General features: G+C 39.5%; 2 protein-coding genes across 2 annotated transcripts in view; both read left to right on the top strand.

Moving 5' to 3' along the window:
* The first annotated feature begins 1032 nt into the window (after positions 1-1032).
* Positions 1033-5579, top strand: si:ch211-195b15.8 (dual specificity protein phosphatase 16). Its single transcript, XM_017437252.3, has 5 exons — positions 1033-1228; positions 1497-1589; positions 1918-2077; positions 2860-2983; positions 4732-5579. The coding sequence occupies exons 2-5, from the start codon at positions 1497-1499 to the stop codon at positions 5390-5392; spliced, it is 1038 nt and encodes a 345-aa protein (XP_017292741.1). The 5' UTR covers positions 1033-1228; the 3' UTR covers positions 5393-5579.
* A 1559-nt stretch (positions 5580-7138) lies between these two features.
* rras (RAS related) overlaps positions 7139-19879 on the top strand; it is a 21633-nt gene continuing 8892 nt past the window's right edge. Inside the window, exons 1-3 of the mRNA XM_017437265.3 lie at positions 7139-7759; positions 13462-13549; positions 14304-14406. Coding sequence (XP_017292754.1) covers positions 7673-7759; positions 13462-13549; positions 14304-14406 — 278 coding nt within the window. The 5' untranslated portion in view covers positions 7139-7672. The remainder of the gene's footprint in view (positions 7760-13461; positions 13550-14303; positions 14407-19879) is intronic.

The following is a 19879-nucleotide window of genomic DNA, read 5'->3' as shown; positions in this document are numbered from 1 at the left end:
CTGATATGATGAATTTGAGATTTTCATTTGTTGTCATTTGTAATCATCAAAATTAAACGAAATAAACATTTGAAATATATGAGTTTGTATGTAATGTATGAATATAATATACAAGTTTCACTTTTTAAATGGAATTACTGAAATCAATCTACTTACCAGCACCTGTAAGTAGTTCCATAAATATTCACCCCTTTAAAAAGACTGTCCTAATTCAACTCAGAGAAAAGATTAGTGAAAAGTACAAGTCAGGAGATGGATACAAAAGGATTTCCAAGGCCCTAAACAACCCCAGGAGTTCTGTTCAATTTATCATCAAGAAATGGAAGGACTATGGGACATGTAAATCTACCAAGATGTCCTCATAAAATGAGTGATCATGAAAGAAGGGGAATATTTATGCAACTATTTATACTTTTGCAAGGCATTGTATATACAGTATATTTACTCAAGCAAGGTATAAACTTAAGTATTATGATGGTGTGTAATTTATCACAGATATGTTTTCATTTATGAGGTTTTATTTCTGTTAGCATATGCAAACACAATGAACAAGTCAGACAACTGAAAAGGGGATATTCATAATGATGAACTAATGTGTCATAAAACTCACAGATGAAATGATCTTTGAAGCGCTGGCTTCTATATTTAAAACATTTAATGGCAAAACATTGGATTCGTTTGTTGAGTTTAGGGTTTTCAGTCTGATATTTATGGTCAGCTGCCTTTCTGACAGTCAATGAAGGTCCATGATGCTACAGGAAGGACTTCTTAGAATGGTGGCACAAATTGTTTCTGGCATAGATCCCACAGGGGCCGACTGTTCCTGTGTTTATCTAATTCAGCAACTTGACTGTAAATAAGGTTTGTGACGGGCTCTGTGCTGAGCTAAATGCAGTAAAACATGACAGAATATCGAATAAATCAATAAAGATAATATATGAACGATATATCTAATGATGAACTCTCAGAGGACTGCAGTGTTATGTTTGTGGGGCTTGTGCGCCTGCGCAGGTGGGAGTCCTGGCCGCAGAGCGCTGATTGGCTGCAGATGACATCACCCATTACTGCCGTATTGTTGGAAAAAGGATGATCTCATCGCCGAGCAGCTGGGCAGTTTGAGAGGAGACGGCGAGGAGAACTGAAGCTCACGAAGCTGCGCGGGAGCGGAAATTTCTGCAAAAACTTCCTGCAAGAAAAACAAGGAAGACTTTCCACAAGGATCCTCATAGTAAGCTAAGATTTACTAAGTTACATTAAAAGTGTGCACCTGCCTAAAAAGGAGGAAAAAAACCAGCTTGTTTTCCTTGTGTTGCTCTTGCATCATTTGGATGCTACGTATGTATTAAAGCCGCAGGATAAGTTTTTATTCTGTGTTTCTGTTACTGCGCTACTTCTTATGGCGTATTTGCATGAATAAGTAAATGAATAAATGTGGGGTTAGATGATTCCCTTTGACCTACATGCTGCGCTGATACTGATGTGATGCTGTCCTGCAGATGGTCTGGTCCCGGGACGGAGACGCAGAACGACCCCCGCTGTCCGTGATCCTTCCGGGCCTTTACCTTGGAGCGGAGAGCGACGTGACGCAGGTAAATAAATGACGTCACTAGCCCGCGCTGCTGACTGTAAACACTGCGCAGAAAACGTAGCCATCAGCCTCAGCTCTGTCAGGAAAACACAACTGCAACACCATGACTTCGTGACACAATATGATCTTAGTCTAAAACTCTAGCCTGAAAGGTGGTGGGTGATATGCATTCCTTTAAAGAATGCTAAACTGTTATTTGTTTTTATTGATCTGTGTGATGCTGCATTTTTAGGCACTTGAGAAAACTTTAAAGAACAACACAACATTCAAAAGACTTCTTTCAAGAATGAGTTGGTGATGAATAATGGTGTGTGTGTGTATGTGTGTAGGAGCGGCTGGCCTCCCTGGGTATCTCCTACATTCTGAGTGTGAGTCGCTGCAGTCCCCAGCCTTCCTTCTTACCCTGCTCCAGATACCTCCGAATCCCCATCGACGACTCCCTGTGGGACGACCTGCTGCCTTGGATCCCACAAGCTCTGCATTTCATCGGTCAGAACTCTCCCGTCTCTTCCTCCTTCTCCTCCTCTCCTAGCTTTACTGCCAATGCATTTAATTACATACTTGAACTCAATCTGTAAATCTGATTCCTTCAATGCAAAAAGGAATGAAAAATAAAACATTTTCCATTTCTTGCAGAAATACAGTGTGAATGCTGAGCACTGAAAAACTGCTGAAATGTGTTGAGGCTGAAAATGAATTTTGTTCAACAATGAAAAGTTAAAAGTATCAAAACAAAAGTTAAACGTTAACAAATAATGTTAAAATAGTTCAAAAAGTGCAAAAGTTACAAAAAACAAAAGTCATAGCTGTAATGTCTGGACCGAGCTGAATGTTTTGATACCTTGAATGGCTAAAATAGCTGAAAGTATGCTGAAGAAGTTAAAGTCCAAAAACTTATGGAAGAAACTATAAACAAGGAAACAATTGTGTGAATGCTTACTCAGCATTTAGACCAGGGGTGTCAAACTCCATTCCTCAGGGGCCGCTGTCCTGCATGTTTTAGATGTGTTCCTGCTTTAAAACACCTGGTTTAAATGGATGACTTGTTGCCGTGCTCCTGGAGAACTTGATGATTTAGTCAGGAGGAAATTAAACCATTTGAATCAGGTGTGTTGGAGCAGAAAAACCTAAAATCTCCAGGGCAGCAGCCCTCAAGGCCTGGAGTTTGAAACCCCTGATTTAGACAATAAGTCAAACAGAGCTGAGTTTGAACTCATGAATCAGCCTTTCTGAAGCAACACTGTGAACAGCCTCTGTGTGTGTGTGTGCAGATGCAGCCATTTCTTCGGGGGCCTCAGTGTTGGTACACTGTGCTGCAGGAATCTCTCGCTCCCCAGCTCTGGCTGTAGCCTACATCATGTACAACCTGGAGATGGACCTGGACCACGCCTACAGGTGTGCTGCATGTCACTGCTATATCTGTTAAAGCAAGTTTAATCTGATGCATCATGCCTTTGTTAATCTTAAACTGTGATTTGGGGGACACGGCTGTGGCTCAGTCAGTGGTTATCGCAGTCATCCTCCGATGAGTTAGTCGAAGGTTGGATTCCAGCAGTATACCACATGTCGAAGTGTCCCTGGGCAAGACACTAAAGCCCTCATTGCCTCTGATGTGCCCCATCAGTGTATGAATGGGATCTATAGCACTGATTACACCAGTGGTGTCCAGTCCTGGTCCTTGAGGGCCACCATCCTGCATGTTTTAGAATTTTCTCTGCTTTGACACACCTGATTTGAATGACTGAGTGATTAACAGGCTTCTGCATAACCTAAAGAACTGCTGAAGAGCAGAGAAATATCTGAAACCTGCAGGACGGTGGCCCTTCAGAACACCACTTGATTAGATTATAGAATGATTTATTCTATTGTTGCAGAGTGCTGTATGAATGTGTGTGGATGAGTAAATGAGGACGTAGACTGTGTTGTAAAGCTCTTTGAGGATCCTGGTTGGCTAAAGAGGCACTATTTAAGTACAGTCCTTTTACCATTCATACAGCTTCTTAAAGTTGATCAACACAATCCACTTGAATAGAATATTTAAAAAAAACTGTTTTTAAAATAACAATCAAAATAATATCTCATATCCTATTTTTAAAAATAAATATGTGAACTTCTGTGTTTAATTTAGAAAAGAAAATGGATAAAAAAAAATCTATCAAATCAAAACCTAAAATCACCAGCTCAGTGGCCTAGTGGTAGAATGTCCGCCCTGAAACTGGGAGGTTGTGGGTTCAATCCCCAGCCAGGTCATACCAAAGACTGTAAAAATGGGACCCATTGCCACCCTGCTTGACACTCAGCATTAAGGGTTGGAATTGGGGGGTTAGATCACCAAATGATTCCCGAGCGCGGCACCCCTGCTGCTCACCGCTCCCTCAGGGGATGGGTCAAATGCGGAGAACAAATTTCACACAATCAGTGGTACTTTAACTTTTTTAACTTAACTTTTAAATCTTTGATCGTTTATTAGAGATTTTTGTTTTTGTAAAGTTTGGACTTTTAGAGTTTACAGACCCTTTGTACTATTAGTGAAGTATAATCATGTGGTAGAATCATGATTAGAGCGCGTGTATAACAGCATGCTATAATCAGCTGGATTATGTGCTGTAGCCTCAGATGTTTTCTGTCTTAAGGGAAGCTTCTGTACAGAAGTGAAAACACAGCTGGAGCGCTCTACAATCGACAAAAACTAGAGAAATTGTATTATCTGTGAAAATGCAGAGTGAATGCTGGGTTAAAATTGAGTTGTTCAAGCTACACTAAAAGCCTAACGTAGCAGAATGCTGATTCAGCATTGGTTTGCTACAATATTTAGGTTTTTCTGCATGTTTTCTGCAGTTCCACATACATGCTTTTAACCATTCATATATAAGAATGTTCAGCTCAATGTGGAAAAGTGTGCTATGACTTTCAGTATTTGTAACTTTTATATTTTTTGAAATATTTAACTTCATTTACAAAAAAATTCTCCATAGAAATACATTAAGATCTCTTAATTTCTTTGTTCCCTTCAAAATCTGATTCAGCATACCTGCTCTATTTTTGTCTTCTTATGCTAATTTTAACTTTTAGCTACAGTTTTGAGGATTTTAGCTGTGGTACTCTTGTAGCTCTGACCCACATCCTGTCTGTCCTCCTATAAGGTTTGTGAAAGAGCGCAGGCCCTCCATTTCACCAAACTTCAACTTCTTGGGTCAGCTGCAGCACTTTCAGGGGACGTTGAGTCAGAAGGCTTCCGGTAGGGACGTCTTCACCCATCAGCGGGACAGTCACCTGCCATCGGACACCTCACACCATGAGGACACAACCCGCCAGAGGGGATCCCTTACAGATGAGAGCGGGACCAAGCAGCAGGAACAGTGGACCATCTGTTCAAACCCACAGTGCATCCAAAAACCAGCCTCTGTCTCTTGTGAGCCCACCAAACCTGCAGCAAAACCCACACAACTGCAACTCCCAGCAGGCTCTGCTTCTCTTGTAGAGAAGCGCAAATGCCTCACTCTCTCTCTGATGCCCTTGGGAACGTGCCCCCCCCCCTCCAAAAGCCTGCAGTTAGGAGACAGCACGGGGCCAGCAGCTGTCTCCGTCCACGGCTGGGAGAAGAGAGGACAACCTGAGGCAAAGACACGGAACAGCAGCGTCCCCTGCAGGCCGGCAGAGGAGGCCCACAGGGAGCAGGGCCTGCTGTCGCCTCTCAGCATCACGCTGAACAAACTGTTGGACTGGGGAGAGAGGGTGCTGCTGGGGGCGGGGTTTGTCCACCCGGTGAAGGTGGGACGGCTGGTGCTACCATACAAGTGCTGAGAGTGGAGGGAGGAGATGGGCCGGCCTGTTTCTGTGCATGTTTGTCCAAACCAAATCACACATGTTGTCTTCTATTTATTTACTGTATATGTTACCTTTTGTTCCCGTTCAGAGGCAGATATTTTCCAAAAGTTTTGATGTAACACTTTGAAATTAATTTACCAACAATTAAAGATGTCTTTGCAAACAGGTCTCACTGCATTTTCATTAAGAATAGATTTCTCTGGTGTTTGGATTTGCAGCAATGTAGGCATTTCAAAAATATACAAACAAAAATATACAGAGTTGAAAAAAGTTGTAATAATTAGATTGAAGGCCTATCATTTCTTACAGGGACACATATGTCCCTCTGCCTTTTAGATTGAGATCATCTGAGGTTGAGACATGACACATTTAAAGTCACTGTGGACAAATTAAAAAAGAAAAAAATGTGTGATCTGCTAGAACACAGAGTATGAATTGGGGACGACTCTCAACTACTACCACACCAAATTTTAGCTCAATATCTGTTAAACTGACTGTGTTACAGCCTACTTTTTGCTTATTATGGACAGTCAGCTGTGACGGCCATCTTGAACTGAGCTGACTTAAAGTTAATCTTACCAGTAATTGCTTTGTGTAAGTTTCAATAAAATCTGTCAAGTGATTTGTGAGATATGTTGCCAACAGACAGAACCCAGAACACTTTTAGAGGCAAAATTTTAAAAATGAGTTTCAGATGATCTGTTAGCTCTTAAAGTTTACACTGTGAATGACTCTCAGCTGCTACCACATCAAACTTTAGCTCAGTATGTGAAAAACTGAGTTATAGCCATTTTGTGTTTTCCAAGATCAGTTCACTATGGTGGCCATCTTGAATTGGACTGACTCCAAAAGCTAACAATTACTTTTTTAAATTAAAAATCTGCTCAGTGCTTCAAGAGACAGACAAATACATTTTTGCCCTTTCGCTTTAATGACAGGTGATAATTATGACTGACAGGATCTTTATTTATTTTTATCAGAGTTGCACAAATGAGCTCCAGGACATTCCTGCTCAGTTTCTTAATCAACAACCAACAGTTAGCAGTGAAAATGCTTCCTGGTGCTCAGGTCAGCTCATGGCCTCTTTACCTTTTGATGCACATGCTTTAAATCTGATTTCAGTTTCAGTTTGCTGTCAGCTGCAAGTTTGTACAGGACTGTGCTGGAGTGCGTTCAAACATAAAGCAGATATGAGTTTCCTGAGGGCACCAATTTGCTCAAAGCAGGGGTTGGTTATCTTTATCTCCTGAAACATGAAACTTATTTATTTAACCATAAACCTAATAGTAGATGCTCCTAAAACAATACTGTAAGAAAATAAATTGAAGTAGAGAAGTGAGAGTGTTGAATGACTGCTGAAATGAGCTGAGATTGAGTTGTTAAAGCCAAAACAAAAAAAGCAGAACGCTAGGTAGAAGCCGCTTAAGAAGATAAAAACAGAACAAATATGCTGAGCCAGATTTCTAAAAATGTTTTGAATGATTTGAAAAGATTCCAGTGTATTTCAGCAGGGGTTTTCATTAAAAGTACAACAAAGTATGCAAAAGTTGTTCTAGTAAAAAAAAAGTACGGAAGAAACTAAGAGAAGAAATTAACGACAAACAGGATGACAGAGACGTCTTGACGCGGGAGTTTTCTTCTTCTTCTTCGTCTTCTGTGGAAGCTTCGCGCTGATTTTACATCCTGTGTGCTGAAATGACGTCACGGATCCTCCAAATGACCAAATAAGGACAACGACGCATGAAAGTTGAATTTGTATGGGACAGTTTTTAGTTTTAATGAACGGGGAGTGTAGGTAGAACCTGGCTGCCTGACGGGCTCCGACACACCGACTGCTCTTCCGGTTTACGTTCGGATAGAAAGAAAAGCTTTTCTTTTCTATTCTCTCTCTCTTTTTTTCTCGAAGTTTTCTTGAAGAGAGAGAAAAGAGGAAGCAGTTCCGCCCTCTGAAGCAGCGTCAGGCCAGGGGCCAAACAGCAGAAAGAAGAGGAAAAGACACAGCAGCAGCCGAGCCAGGGCTCTGAAAACCCAGCAGAAGGCGGATTTAGTCAGGGATCCGGACTTTGGTCCTCAGGCGTGGCGCTTAAACACCGTCCGCGGCGGACAATGAGCTCCAGAAGTTGGAGGCGATAAGAAGCGGTCGTTGTTCGTGAGTTTTACTCGTGCAGACAGTTTGTTTTTCGGCCTCACCTGGCTGCTGAAGTGCAGGACCCGCAGGCCCTGAAGAGCTTTAACACGGAGAGGTGCCCAGGTGAAATGAGCGGGGAAGAGGAGAGATTCAAGCTGGTGGTGGTGGGAGGAGGAGGAGTGGGGAAGAGCGCTCTGACCATCCAGTTCATCCAGGTGGGTCCCCACCTCAAATGTGGAGAGCTGGGCTTACGGCCGACAAGGCGGGCGATTTTTGCTTGTGTCCGCGTCTGTTAACACAGTATCCCATCGACTACTGTTCGGATTTGAATGAAACTCTCAGGAAGTCATTATTGGGTGTACATCCACAGCTGATTAACTTTTGGAGTCAATCCAGCTCAAGATGGCCACCGCAGCGAATCGACTTTGGCTAACACAAAGATGCCCATAACATAAGTTACACACAGTGCGTTTAGACTTTGGTGTTTTTAGTAGCTGAGAGTTGTCCCCAGCACATACTCCAAAACAACACATCTTGCCGAGATCTTTGCTCAAAACTTTGGCATTATCTCTGGGAGTCAGCCCTGATTGTCTGTTAGAAAAATACCCCATGAAAAACTGGACAGGTTTTAACGAAACTCTCACAGTAATCACTGGGTGTACATCTACCCCTAATTAACTTTTTAGACTTATCCTATTTCAGAATGGCGACCACAACTGAGAAACTTTAGGCAGCACAAACATGACTGTAGCCCAGTCAGTCTTTACAGTTTGGTGTGGCAGTAGCTGAGTCATCTGCAACACGGTCTGAGCACAGAACGGTTTTCAAGGTTTGACCCAAAAACACAAGATAATCTTAGCCTAAAACTCTGGCATGAAAGGCAGTGGGGGACATGCTAGACCTTCAGTTTTATTAGGTATCATTTCTGAGCATCCCTCCCCTGGAAACCCCTAAGGCTTTGTTTTCTCACACCTCCAGAGTGATGTTTCACTCTAACATGAGTTCGTACCATCAGTCATAACATCGTGATGTCCTTGTTGCTGCTGAAACAGAGCGGACCGGTCAACTCATGGACCCTCTGAGGGTCTGCTGTTGGATCGGTCACTGAGCTGTCAGCAGAAAATCTTGGAGGTTGTGAGGCCTGTCCTCAGCGAATCAAGACTAGTTTGACTGAACTGCAGTGATGGTAAATTTGTCGACCAAGTCAGCAATCAACCTTTAATCTTTTTGCACCATTTTCTTTGTGGGAAAGGCTGCTGCCACCAGGAAATGCTGTTTTCATAAAAAGTTGTACTTCTTAGGTAGATGGTAGAACCCCAACTTCAAAAATGTGATGTTTGTGTAAAATGTAAATAAAAACAGAATGCATGATTTTCAGATTTCATAAACCCATATTTTATTCACAATGGAACACATTAAACATGTAAAATGTTTAAAGTTAGAATTTTTTAGGGGGGGAAGGGTAATTTTGAACTTTCTTAGCAGCAACACACCTCAAAAAAGTTGTTCATGGAACTGAAGACCATCTGCTGGAGGTTTTGGAGGGAATGATGGAGGATTCTAGCTGTTCAACAGTCCTTGCTCTTGGCTGGATTTTTTTGGTTTCATGATTGCACCAAATGCTTTCAATTATTCAGAGGTCTGGACTGCAGACAGCCCAGTTCAGTACCTGGACTCTTCTGCTATGAGGCCATGCTGCTGTAATGGATACTAATGCTCCCCAATATCATCAGAGAGGCAGGCTTTTAAGCTGTGCTAATGCAGACTGGATGCCCTCTCTCTTCTTTAAAATGGATGTGATTTGTCTGACCACAGAACAGTTCTCCTCTTTGCCTCAGTCCATTTAAGCTTTGGTCCAGAGAAGACAGCAGTGTTTCTGGATGGTGTTCACATCTGGCTTCTTCTTTGTCTGATAGAGCTTTAAGCAGCATTTGTAGATGGCACAGTAAACACAGTTCACTGTGCCTACAGACAATGATCTGTGGAAATGTTCCTGAGTCCATGCAGTGATGTCCAGAACAGAGTCAGACCTGGTTTTATTGCAGTGGCCCCTGAGGGCCTGAACATTACAGGTGTCCAACACTGACTTTCAACATTGTCCTTTGAGCTCAGAGATTTCTCCAGATTCTTGTAATTATTTGATGATATTATGAACTGTAGATGATGAGATATGCAAAAGCTTGATAGGATATTCAAAGTCTTCCTAATGTTTTACTGAGGAACATTATTCTGAAATTGTTTCGTAATTGCATTTAGGCACAGTTTTTCACACAGTGGTGAACCTCTACCTGTCATATATAGAACACTGTTATCATGGTTATGGCAATCTATGGCAGTTGTTTAAATTTTACGGTGGGAAACCTCAGGGATGCACGGAGCTGTGCGTAGGGGCTCGGCTAATGCTAAGTGGACCACTGTTGTGGTAGCGTCGGTTTGTTATGTTCCCAGCCATCAATAAAGCTGAGTTGTAAAAGACGAACTAAAGCTTGTTCATTCTACACTACCCATCTTTACCTTTTGAGAGATTTAGCCTCTAAAATACTCGTTTTATACTCAGTCCTCTTACTGACTTGTTGCTAATTAACCTAATTAGTAACAAAATGCTCCTCTAGCTGTTTCATATTACCACTTTATTTGCTGAGAAGTTTAAATGGGACTCTCAGACAGAGGCTGATCCATTCTGAAGACAAAACATCCAAACTGAGCGATGTGGTGTCTGCAGTTCAGTGCCGTGACATGAGGAATGTTCAGGCCTCTATATTGGAGAAACCAAACAGCTTCTTCACAGATGCATGGCTCGACACAGGTGTAGCATGAAATGACCCCTCCTTTTTCTACCTTCTGACCTCCACTTATCTTTCTAGCAACAATTTCTCTTAACGACCATAGCACTCTGACTGATTCCTGGTCTTGCACTTGGATCAAGTCTTACTTTGGGAGTTTACACATACTGAATATCTAATCTGCAGAGAGTGTCCTTAACTTATTTTAGACTCAAAGAAAGATTAGTTTATACCAAGAAGAAATCTGTCTTTTAATTGTGGAATCTTGGAATTTGAAATGTGTCAATTTATCAAATAAGAAATTTAGTCAAAGGTTTTGACAAATTGTATTCACAGGATTACTCTGTCATCACTAAAGGCATTCAATGACCATGGTTACAAAAACTTGAACGGTAATCTAATCATACAATGGCAATAATGATTGAAATACTTAATCTGAATTTTTAATCTGCAGTATTTGGTAGAAAATCAAACACAACCTATTTGAACTGGAAAGATTCACTTTGTCTGTGCAGACACTCAGCATCTGACCTTGTAAAAACCTGGGTGCCTGATAATAATTTCACATCTCATCACTTTGGGTAAAGCCAAAGGAAGCGGGACCTTGGTGCACTTGGCATTTAGTCTTCGTTGTTGTCTTCCACCTATGTCCCGGTTCCTGCTGTTTTCTCTATCATTTAGTTTTACCTCACTTTAAAGTGTACTTTTTGACTAGATTAGTTTATTGCTTTGTTAAAGTTCATCAGCTGAAAAAGTTTGTAAGTTTAAGTTAACAATAACTGTTTTAGAACTACAAGAGTTTCAGTTGACCGAACTGTAAGTCTAGCTAGAGATGCTCTTAGATGCTCAAGTTTACAAAACCAACTCTGATTACCATCAACTGAAAGTTCCTGATCATTCTTCCAGCCATCACCACAACCTCAGGTGACCTTGGACGAGACGCTGACCCACTGAATATCAGTGGACTCAACCTACCTCCTGCGTGGTTCTGCTGAGGTCCGGTCAGTCTCTCTGGAGTCACTCAGACAGATGAAGAACAACTGGCAACACAACCTCGAAACCAGTAAGGCACCTCAAGTTTTCTCTCCTGGCGATGAAAAGTAATGTCTGGTTATGACATTTAAGATGATGCAAGTTGATAAACAAAATGTTCACTTCTAATGTGATCCTTCCTCAAGCTAATCTGACAATTTGGCAGATCTATTATCATTCTTCTGACCTGAACTCCAAAATCAAAACACTTTTCAAATAGCCTAAATTCTTTAAATTTTTGTGTGTAAAACCTGAAACCTAGATCCTGATTTCAAATATCTTATTCAAAAGATTTTCATATTTTAGGTAATTTATAATTAAAATCTCCCATAAGACCATGAAGGTTAACTCTTCAATCCAGAATATTATTGATTCCCCATGAAATACAGTTCAATCTGCTATGATCCATTTGATCTGGTGCCCCTTCTACCAAAGGCTTAAACAGTAGGAAAGTACCATTTAAGCCTAGTAGTCTTTTCTATCTGTTCTTCCTATATATTTCTACACAGGAGTGCTAGCTCTTTAGGACAAGACTCAGCTTTGCACCTACATCTTAAAGATAAGGGACACTCTTTTAAATACAATAATATTCATATTTTAGACAAAGAAGACAAATGGTTTGAGAAGGGGATGAAAGAAGCCATTTATGTAAAATGAGAGAAACTAACTTTAAACAGAGGAGGTAATCTCATCATAAGGCCTCAAGGGGTCTCATCGTGGTCAAAGTCGTCCTGAACAAAATGTTTGAAATTCAGATTAAAGTCTTAGGCTTTACACTCACAATAATTTGGAAACTTAAAACTAATTGATAAGCATTTTTTTTAGAATGTAGGTCAAAAAATTTTAGTGATTCTGTCAGATCAACAGATTAGTTTGAAGAAGAATCCGATTAGAAATGCATTTGTATCCACTTCATCTCTCGTAACCAAACCAGACATTGCTTTTCTCATCACCAGGAGAGAAGACTGCCTTAACAGATCAGGGCTGTGTGGCCTGCTGTCACTCATCTTTCTGAGTGACTCCAGAGAGGCTGATCAGACCTCAGCAGAACCACAGAGAGGAGGCAGGTTGAGGCCAAAAGTCCACTGATTGGCAGGGGGTCAATGTTTTGTCCAAGGTTACCCGAGGTTGGGGTCATACCTTTGAGGAGTCTGGTGCTTTCAGCCGATGAAGTCAGAAATTTGAGCAGAACACTGTCTGTGAGCAAATTCTTTAAATGGACTTTTTTTCTCAAAGTTACAGATAGTTATTGTTAACTTTGACTTTTTAGATTTTTTACAGCTGGACTTTACAAAACAAATTTAGGCAAAACACATGTTTTAAACTTTGATTTAATAAAAAAACAGGACAAGGAGAAAGGCATCAGGATGGAGACAAAAACAAACACCATGAAGACTAAATGCCCCTCTGGTCTTGTCAAAAGTAATCAGATTTTAATTTACTGTCAGCCACTTAGATTCTGAAAATGTCTGGAACCTGAGCGTTTGCACAGATGGAGCTTATCTTTTCCTGTTTAAAAGAGGTTCTATTAGCAGGATCACTGGACTTACCCTGTAATGACAAAAAGTAAAAAAACTACACTTTATAAAATTAAAACCCTAACCTTCCTTGAGTGAGTACAGGTTGCTCACTGCTTTTTTTACCAGGGTTATAAACTAAGTTCATCTTATGATGAAAGGGATAAAGTTGTAGCCATTTAGGTCAAAACTTGTAAATATTGTTGTGAGATGTTGTGCTCTCAGCTCCTAGATACCACTATGCCAAGAGTTAGCTCAATATCTGTAAAACTGACGGAGTTATAGCCATTCATGTTTACTAAGGTAACTTAGTTGTGGCAGCCAACTTGAATTGAGTTGACTTCAGAAGTTAATTACTTGTCGATGTACATCTATGATTACTTTCTGTGATTTAATTCAAATTCATGTAGTGATTCATAAGATATTTTGCTAGCCGACAGACAAATGAACACACAGATGGGGACAAACATCACTGTTTCGCCTTTAGAGGCAGTTGGAACAGGTTTGGAATTGTGTATAAGTTTTGAAGAACTACATGTCTGTATAAACTCTGACAGAGGTATTAACGCTAAATGTGTCCCGCAGTCCTACTTTGTATCAGACTACGACCCCACCATTGAAGACTCCTACACCAAGATCTGCACTGTGGATGGAAAAGAGACCCGGCTGGATAGTAAGGCTGCATCACATCAGACATTTCATGATTCACACAGTCTGTCTGTTAGTCTCTGTGGAAAAGGTGTTGTTGCATTATGATGCAGGGTGGTTGTTTGTTCTCTGCATGTTTCATTACCTTGTTGGGACTTGTATTAGGAAAGTGCTGTCAGGATAGTTTGCTCAGTCATGGCTGGTGTTTCACCACTCTGAAATCATCACAGTTGAACTCTGCACAGCTGCTGTTTGTCCAGTCTTACGCACATCTCAGGAGGTTTCTCTATACCCAACCCTTCAGAAACCTAAGAACAAAAAAAAAGATGATACATAAGACATACAGCGCTTTGAAAAAGTGTTCATACCCCTTGAAATTTTCCACATTTTCTCATGTTACAACCACAAGTTTCAAAGTATGTGTTTGAGATTTTATGTGACAGACCAACAAAATGCCACAACTTTTAAACTTCCAGATGTGTGTTTGAGTCAATTGGCAGCTAACAATCTCCCTTATAGTAAATCGAAAGAAGACCTGTCAGGACTTTCAAATATCTCTTCTAAAAAGGAGGGCATACTCATCACTATTTAAAAACAAAAAAAAAACACAAATCAGAAAAAAGAAATTGTATGATGCCGCCAGGGTCGTAACAATATCCCAACTTTTTTGGATTTTCCGTTGTAATATTAGTTAATAGTGGTATATTATACTGGCTGCTCTTTTTAAAAATATGTGTGTGCATTTGTCATTGTTATTAATTGATGTGTGTTTGTGTCAGTTTTGGATACAGCAGGTCAAGAGGAGTTTGGCGCGATGAGGGAGCAGTACATGCGCTCAGGAGAAGGCTTCTTACTGGTGTTTGCACTCAACGATCGGGGCAGGTAATGGCCTGTGTGTGTGTGTGTTCTGTCTCTCTCCTGCAGCCTTTGTTTCAGGTAAAGAGGAAGTGTAGTGATTGGTTGGTGGTGGCTATCTTCACTTAAGATCTTGCTGCTTGGTAATGGGAGTGGACTCTGTTGCTGACAGATACACCCTCAGTTAAACATAACAGAACATTGGTTCTGTAGAAAAAGACGCACTGGAAAATATTTTATTTTAACATATGATGTAATCTCTGAGGAGTGTCAGTTACTGTATTAAACCACAATATTTAGTTTTTGTTTCTATTACAGGATATGAAAGACACAAGTCTAGCAGGAGTTTTGTGGAGATATTTGTTACATTTATAACATTTTTATGGCCTACTGCTGAAGGCAAAGGGGCGATAATGTTTTTGCCTGTGTCTGTGTGTCCCTGTTAGCAAAATATCTCATGCACTACTAGACAAATTTTAATGAACCTTCAAAAAGCAATTATTGGATATACACAGCAACAACTGATTAACTTTTGGAGCCAATTCAAGATGGCCACCATAGCTTATTGACCTTAGCTAACACAAAAAATGTACTCAACACATACTCTAAGCTCTAACATTCTATGAGATCTTGATGATCACATGAGAATGCACATAATTTACAAGGTTTGACCAAAACAGCTGCAACTCTGTCATTTCTCATAATAAGGTGATCTTAGTTTAAAACTCTGGCATGAAAGGCCTTTTATTTTGTTTGTAAGCTTCAGTTGTTAAGCTTTATTATTAAAATTCTGTAATTTACTGATTCTTTTCTTAATGATATTTCAGACTAAAACCATCTTTAGATAAATGTTAGATTTTCAAATAACAGGAAGTTAAAACTTCCACTGTCATCACTACCAGTTAGCACATTGTTTTTAGGTGTTGATTAAATGCTGGCTTTTTTTTTTTTTTGGTCAAATTTAACTGTAGTCACATCTGTTAATTTACTTGCTCTGCTATCAATCTACAAATTAGCTATATGACCCAATAAGTGCTGCAGATTGGTACTAGTACCCCTTGAGGCGGCTCGGTCGAGGGTGGTCACCCTCCGGTCAGAGGATCGGGGGTTGGACCCCCTCTCCCATCAGCGCACCAAAGTGTCCACTGTACATCACTGCCCACCGACACGCTTATAGGTGTATGAGTGAGAATATAATAAAGTGCTGTATATAGAGTGTAAAAATATATAACTGAAAGCACTGTATGAGTGTGTGTATGAATGGATGAATTAAAAACTCTGTAAAGAGCTTTGCAAAACCTGGAGATGTTAAAAAGGGGCTATATAAGCCATTTACCATGACTCCACAGGAACAAGCTGGTATAGACCTGTATATAAATAGACTTGTAAGTTTTAACCCATTAGATTCTTAAAATAAGCCCATTTGGCAAGAACCTATTTTCTTTATTAACTCTCATGATTGTCTGCAAAGATGTGTGAAAGAAGTGCTTATGGATTTATAAGCATACTGTATTTATTACCACCAAACAAACCAAAAATTGTTCGCTGGTTGTTCGCCGGCCGATTGCCGGCCCACTGTGATTTAGTAAAACAAAAAATTATTTAAGTTGACAGGAAAGTTGAAAATATGGCTATTTATTATGTGATATTGTACAATATTTGTGTCAAATATTTACACAACTACAGTTTTACAAAAAGGCACTTTTGAAATACTTTTTTAAACAAAAATACATACATAGATACTAATTGATTGCATCTAATTTGAGTCCTAATGTAAGTCACATTTACAAACAAATTAACATAAATGAAAAAGTGCAAACAAGGCACCAACACACGTCTCACGTCAAGGCCAATGAATAACAACAGAGAACTCTGAAAAAGAGAGAGATGCTGTACTGTACTGTGATTTTTGTAACACAGGCTGCATGTTGGATCACTACATGTAACAACAAAACAAAGCATATCTAATGCTGAATTTAATAGCACAATTTTACTGGTAAACAAGGATAAATTACCACGCGTCATATTAATATTTTTTACTACAAAACATGCTTACCAGATTCAGTCTTGTAAAGCCACCCACTAAATTTCGGCTCAACTAACCTTTTTGGTCTATAAACACTCCTTATCGGCTGCTGCAGGAATCTCCTTCCATGAGTTTTGAACCATTTGATTTTCTTTGTGATCTCATAGAGGGATCATATACATGCTGATACAGGCAAACCAGCTCTGCTAGAAAACTGAAATCGCCCATCTTTCTCCCTGACCTTTTCTTTAATTACTGACTTTATAATCTGTTCCTGCAACACTCCTCTACTGTCCCAACTATGATAAATGTTTTTTGTTTGTTTGTTTGTTTGTTTTTTTCATCCTTCACTTTCCAATAATGCAACTTTTTGTTCTTTTTAAGAATGAAGTCTCAGGGCGATCTGAGTTTTTCTTTCATTATTTCTTCAGTTGATGTATTTTTAGCTGAAAGGGCATCGGCTGATGTGTGAAACATCCCTTTTTATGTGAATGTGCACTAAAGAAGAACCAAAGTTACAGTTCCTGTTACCTCCTAGAAGAACTCAAGGTTTTTGTTATTTCTCTTTTCGTGGAGACTAATTTTGGTCCTCAGGACTAGCAGCATCAACACAAAACACTCCAGTAAAAATAATCCATATATTAAAAAAGGCAAGTAAAAAACAAATACAAAAGAGTTCCAAATGAACTAAATGAGAAGTTTGAAACTAGTCCAGTGAGACTAAGTTGATCAGACTGACTGCCTTTGGGTAGAAGCTGCATTTAAGCCTCAATGCTCTGGTCTTGATGCTTCACAGCCTCCTACCTGAGGGAAGAGGGTCAGACAGTTCATGGTCTGGGTAGTGGGATTCCCCATAATGCACTGCTCCTGCACCTGCTGATGTAGATGTTCTCAGTTGAAGATAGTGCTGTGATCCTCTGAGCAGAATTCAGTACCCTCCTCAGCTCTTTCCTGTCAGCAGCAGAGCAGTCCCCATACCAGGTGGTGATGGAGAAGGTGAGGGTGCTCTCCACCACGTTTGTTTGGGGTTGTTGAGGCCGCCCTGCCTCAGCCTCCTGAGGATCAGGTCAGGGCTCTGTAAATGTGAACTACCAAAATATTTGAAGCTGTGGATTATTTCCACAGCTGGTTAATGGGGGGAGGGAGTGTTTCTTCTCCTAATGAAATCCAGCTCCTTCAATCCAATTTGATTCAGTTGTGTTTATTTAAATAACATCAATTCACAACAAAAGTCATCTTGGGGTACTTTACAAAAGAAAAAAAAGAAGTAAAAAAACATAAATCCAATTCTGATCTAGATTCAAATCTGATTACAGTCAAATCAGTTTATATTATAATATAATGCATTCTACCCATGTATCACTATAAGTTTTGACAAATATAAAAAAGCCAATTAGTGAAAGTTATCTTTCTAAGGAAGCCAACAGATTGCACTGAATTTTCAGCCTAGATGTGATAAATGCATGGACCATTTTTTCTGCATAATTTTGAGACAAGATGTTTTTAACTTTAGTGATATTACGTTGGTGGAGGAAAGCAGACCTGTTAACATTTTTATTGTGGAGGTTTAAAGATGTATCCTGATCAAAAATAACGACAAGGTTCTTTACATTAGAACTGGAGGCCAAATTAATGCCATCCAGAGGAAGTGAAAGGCTACAAAGTTTGTTCCTAAGATGCTCAGGTCTACAGACCACTACCTCTGTCTTGTCTGAGTTTAAAAGTAGAATCCAGGTTTATCAGTAACTGATTGAATTTGTCATGATTTATGGATTTATAACATCATCAGCATAACAATGAAAAATTTATTCTGTGTTGTCTAAAAACTTTATCTAATGGAAGCATATATAAAGTAAAGAGTATAGGTCCAAGCATGGAACCCAGAGGAACTCCATGTCTAACTTTGGTGTATGAAGAAGATTTGTTATTGTGATAAATATGATTTAAAATATTAATATAAATAATCTATTTTTGATCTATTGTATCAAATGCAGCACTGAGATCTAACAGGACAAGTATGGACACAAGTCCACTGTCCGAGGCAAGGAGAATATCATTAGTAACTTTCACCAGTGCTGTTTCTGTGCTATGATGAGCTCTAAACCCTGACTGAAACTCTTCAGATTATTTCTGGCCAGATGTTCTCACAATTGATTAGTTTTTTTAGGTTTTTTTTTTTTTTTCAAACACCAAAATGTTCAGGACCCAGCTTTAGGTTTAGCAAAAAAGTCCAATTTTGTTGAGCTTCTCAGACTAATTACTCCAGTGATTAGGTGATTTGATCTTTAGCAAAGTACATCTACGAACATACTAAGGTGTGTGACTGAAGGGAACAGAGTTGGAACCTCCTGTTGTTGCTTTTAGACAGATAATGTCTTACTGCCACTCCTAGATGAAGTATTCTGCTACTGTAACCACACAGATCACACACTGTAGTGACTTTAACTACAAGTTTCTCTTCATATGGGTCTATTTTTATGAGCAACTTGGAAAACTTATATTTTAATTGGTGTCATTTTGTCATGAAAGCAGAAGAAACATCCAAACAGTTGGTAGACTCACATAACAGGTGTTTTGTGACTGTTTTACAGACAGTTTTATATCTTGGTACCTGTTTTGTGTTTTTGCTCCAACTTCATTAATATCAGTAGGTGACATAGTTTTGCCATTTAGTGAAATTTGAGCACTGAACAGGATAAAGGATACAAAAAAAAAGATTAATAATTTTACTACATCTAAATTACCTGAATTATCAAAAGTGTCGGGATTTGGGGTTTTTGTGTTTTAGTTTATTATTCTTATTGTCTTCATGTTTTCTGTTCAGGTGTTTTTGTTCTTCATGTCATTTTGTGCTGTCACTATTCACTCCTCCCGAGTCACTCTTTTGCCTTCCTGCCACGCCTCTACACCTGCCTCAAATCTTGATAACTGCTTCACCTGCGCCTACTTTCCAATCACCTCTTGTTTAAAAACCCGCTGGATCATTGTTCTTGGTTTCCTGTTGTCATGTTTTTGCTCCACGCCTTGTTTTTTATGTTTAAACTTAGTTTCTTATTTTTGCTGCCATGTCAGCCTTTTTGTTTTCTGTTTATTTTATTTTAATGAATTAGTTTTTTTAAAGATGAGTCTGCATTCTGGGTTCGACTCCTTCTCCACGGTTCCTGTCAAAAAGTAGTAGTAGTATCTAACATGCAAACATCAGCATCCAATGATTGCACGTTATCATCAGCATCAGACTGTCTCTTCCAGCTTTAAAAAAAAAATTGCTTTCATTTAATACACTCCTGATCAAAATCTTAAGACCAGTCAAAAAATTGCAAGAATTTGCATTTTGCACTATTGGATCTTAAGAAGGTTCTAAGTAGAGCTTCACAATATTAAAGAAAAAAATCAGTGCAAGAGACAAGAACTTTTGAGCAGGGAATTTTCTGCAAACTGCATTTACACTCAAACATGATTTTTTCAGCTGGTCAA

This window comes from Kryptolebias marmoratus, linkage group LG12 (assembly GCF_001649575.2).
Source record: "Kryptolebias marmoratus isolate JLee-2015 linkage group LG12, ASM164957v2, whole genome shotgun sequence".
In the NCBI taxonomy this organism is placed as follows: Eukaryota; Metazoa; Chordata; class Actinopteri; order Cyprinodontiformes; family Rivulidae; genus Kryptolebias; species Kryptolebias marmoratus.
Note: the sequence above shows the minus strand (reverse complement) of the source record. Positions and strands in the feature narration are given on the sequence as shown.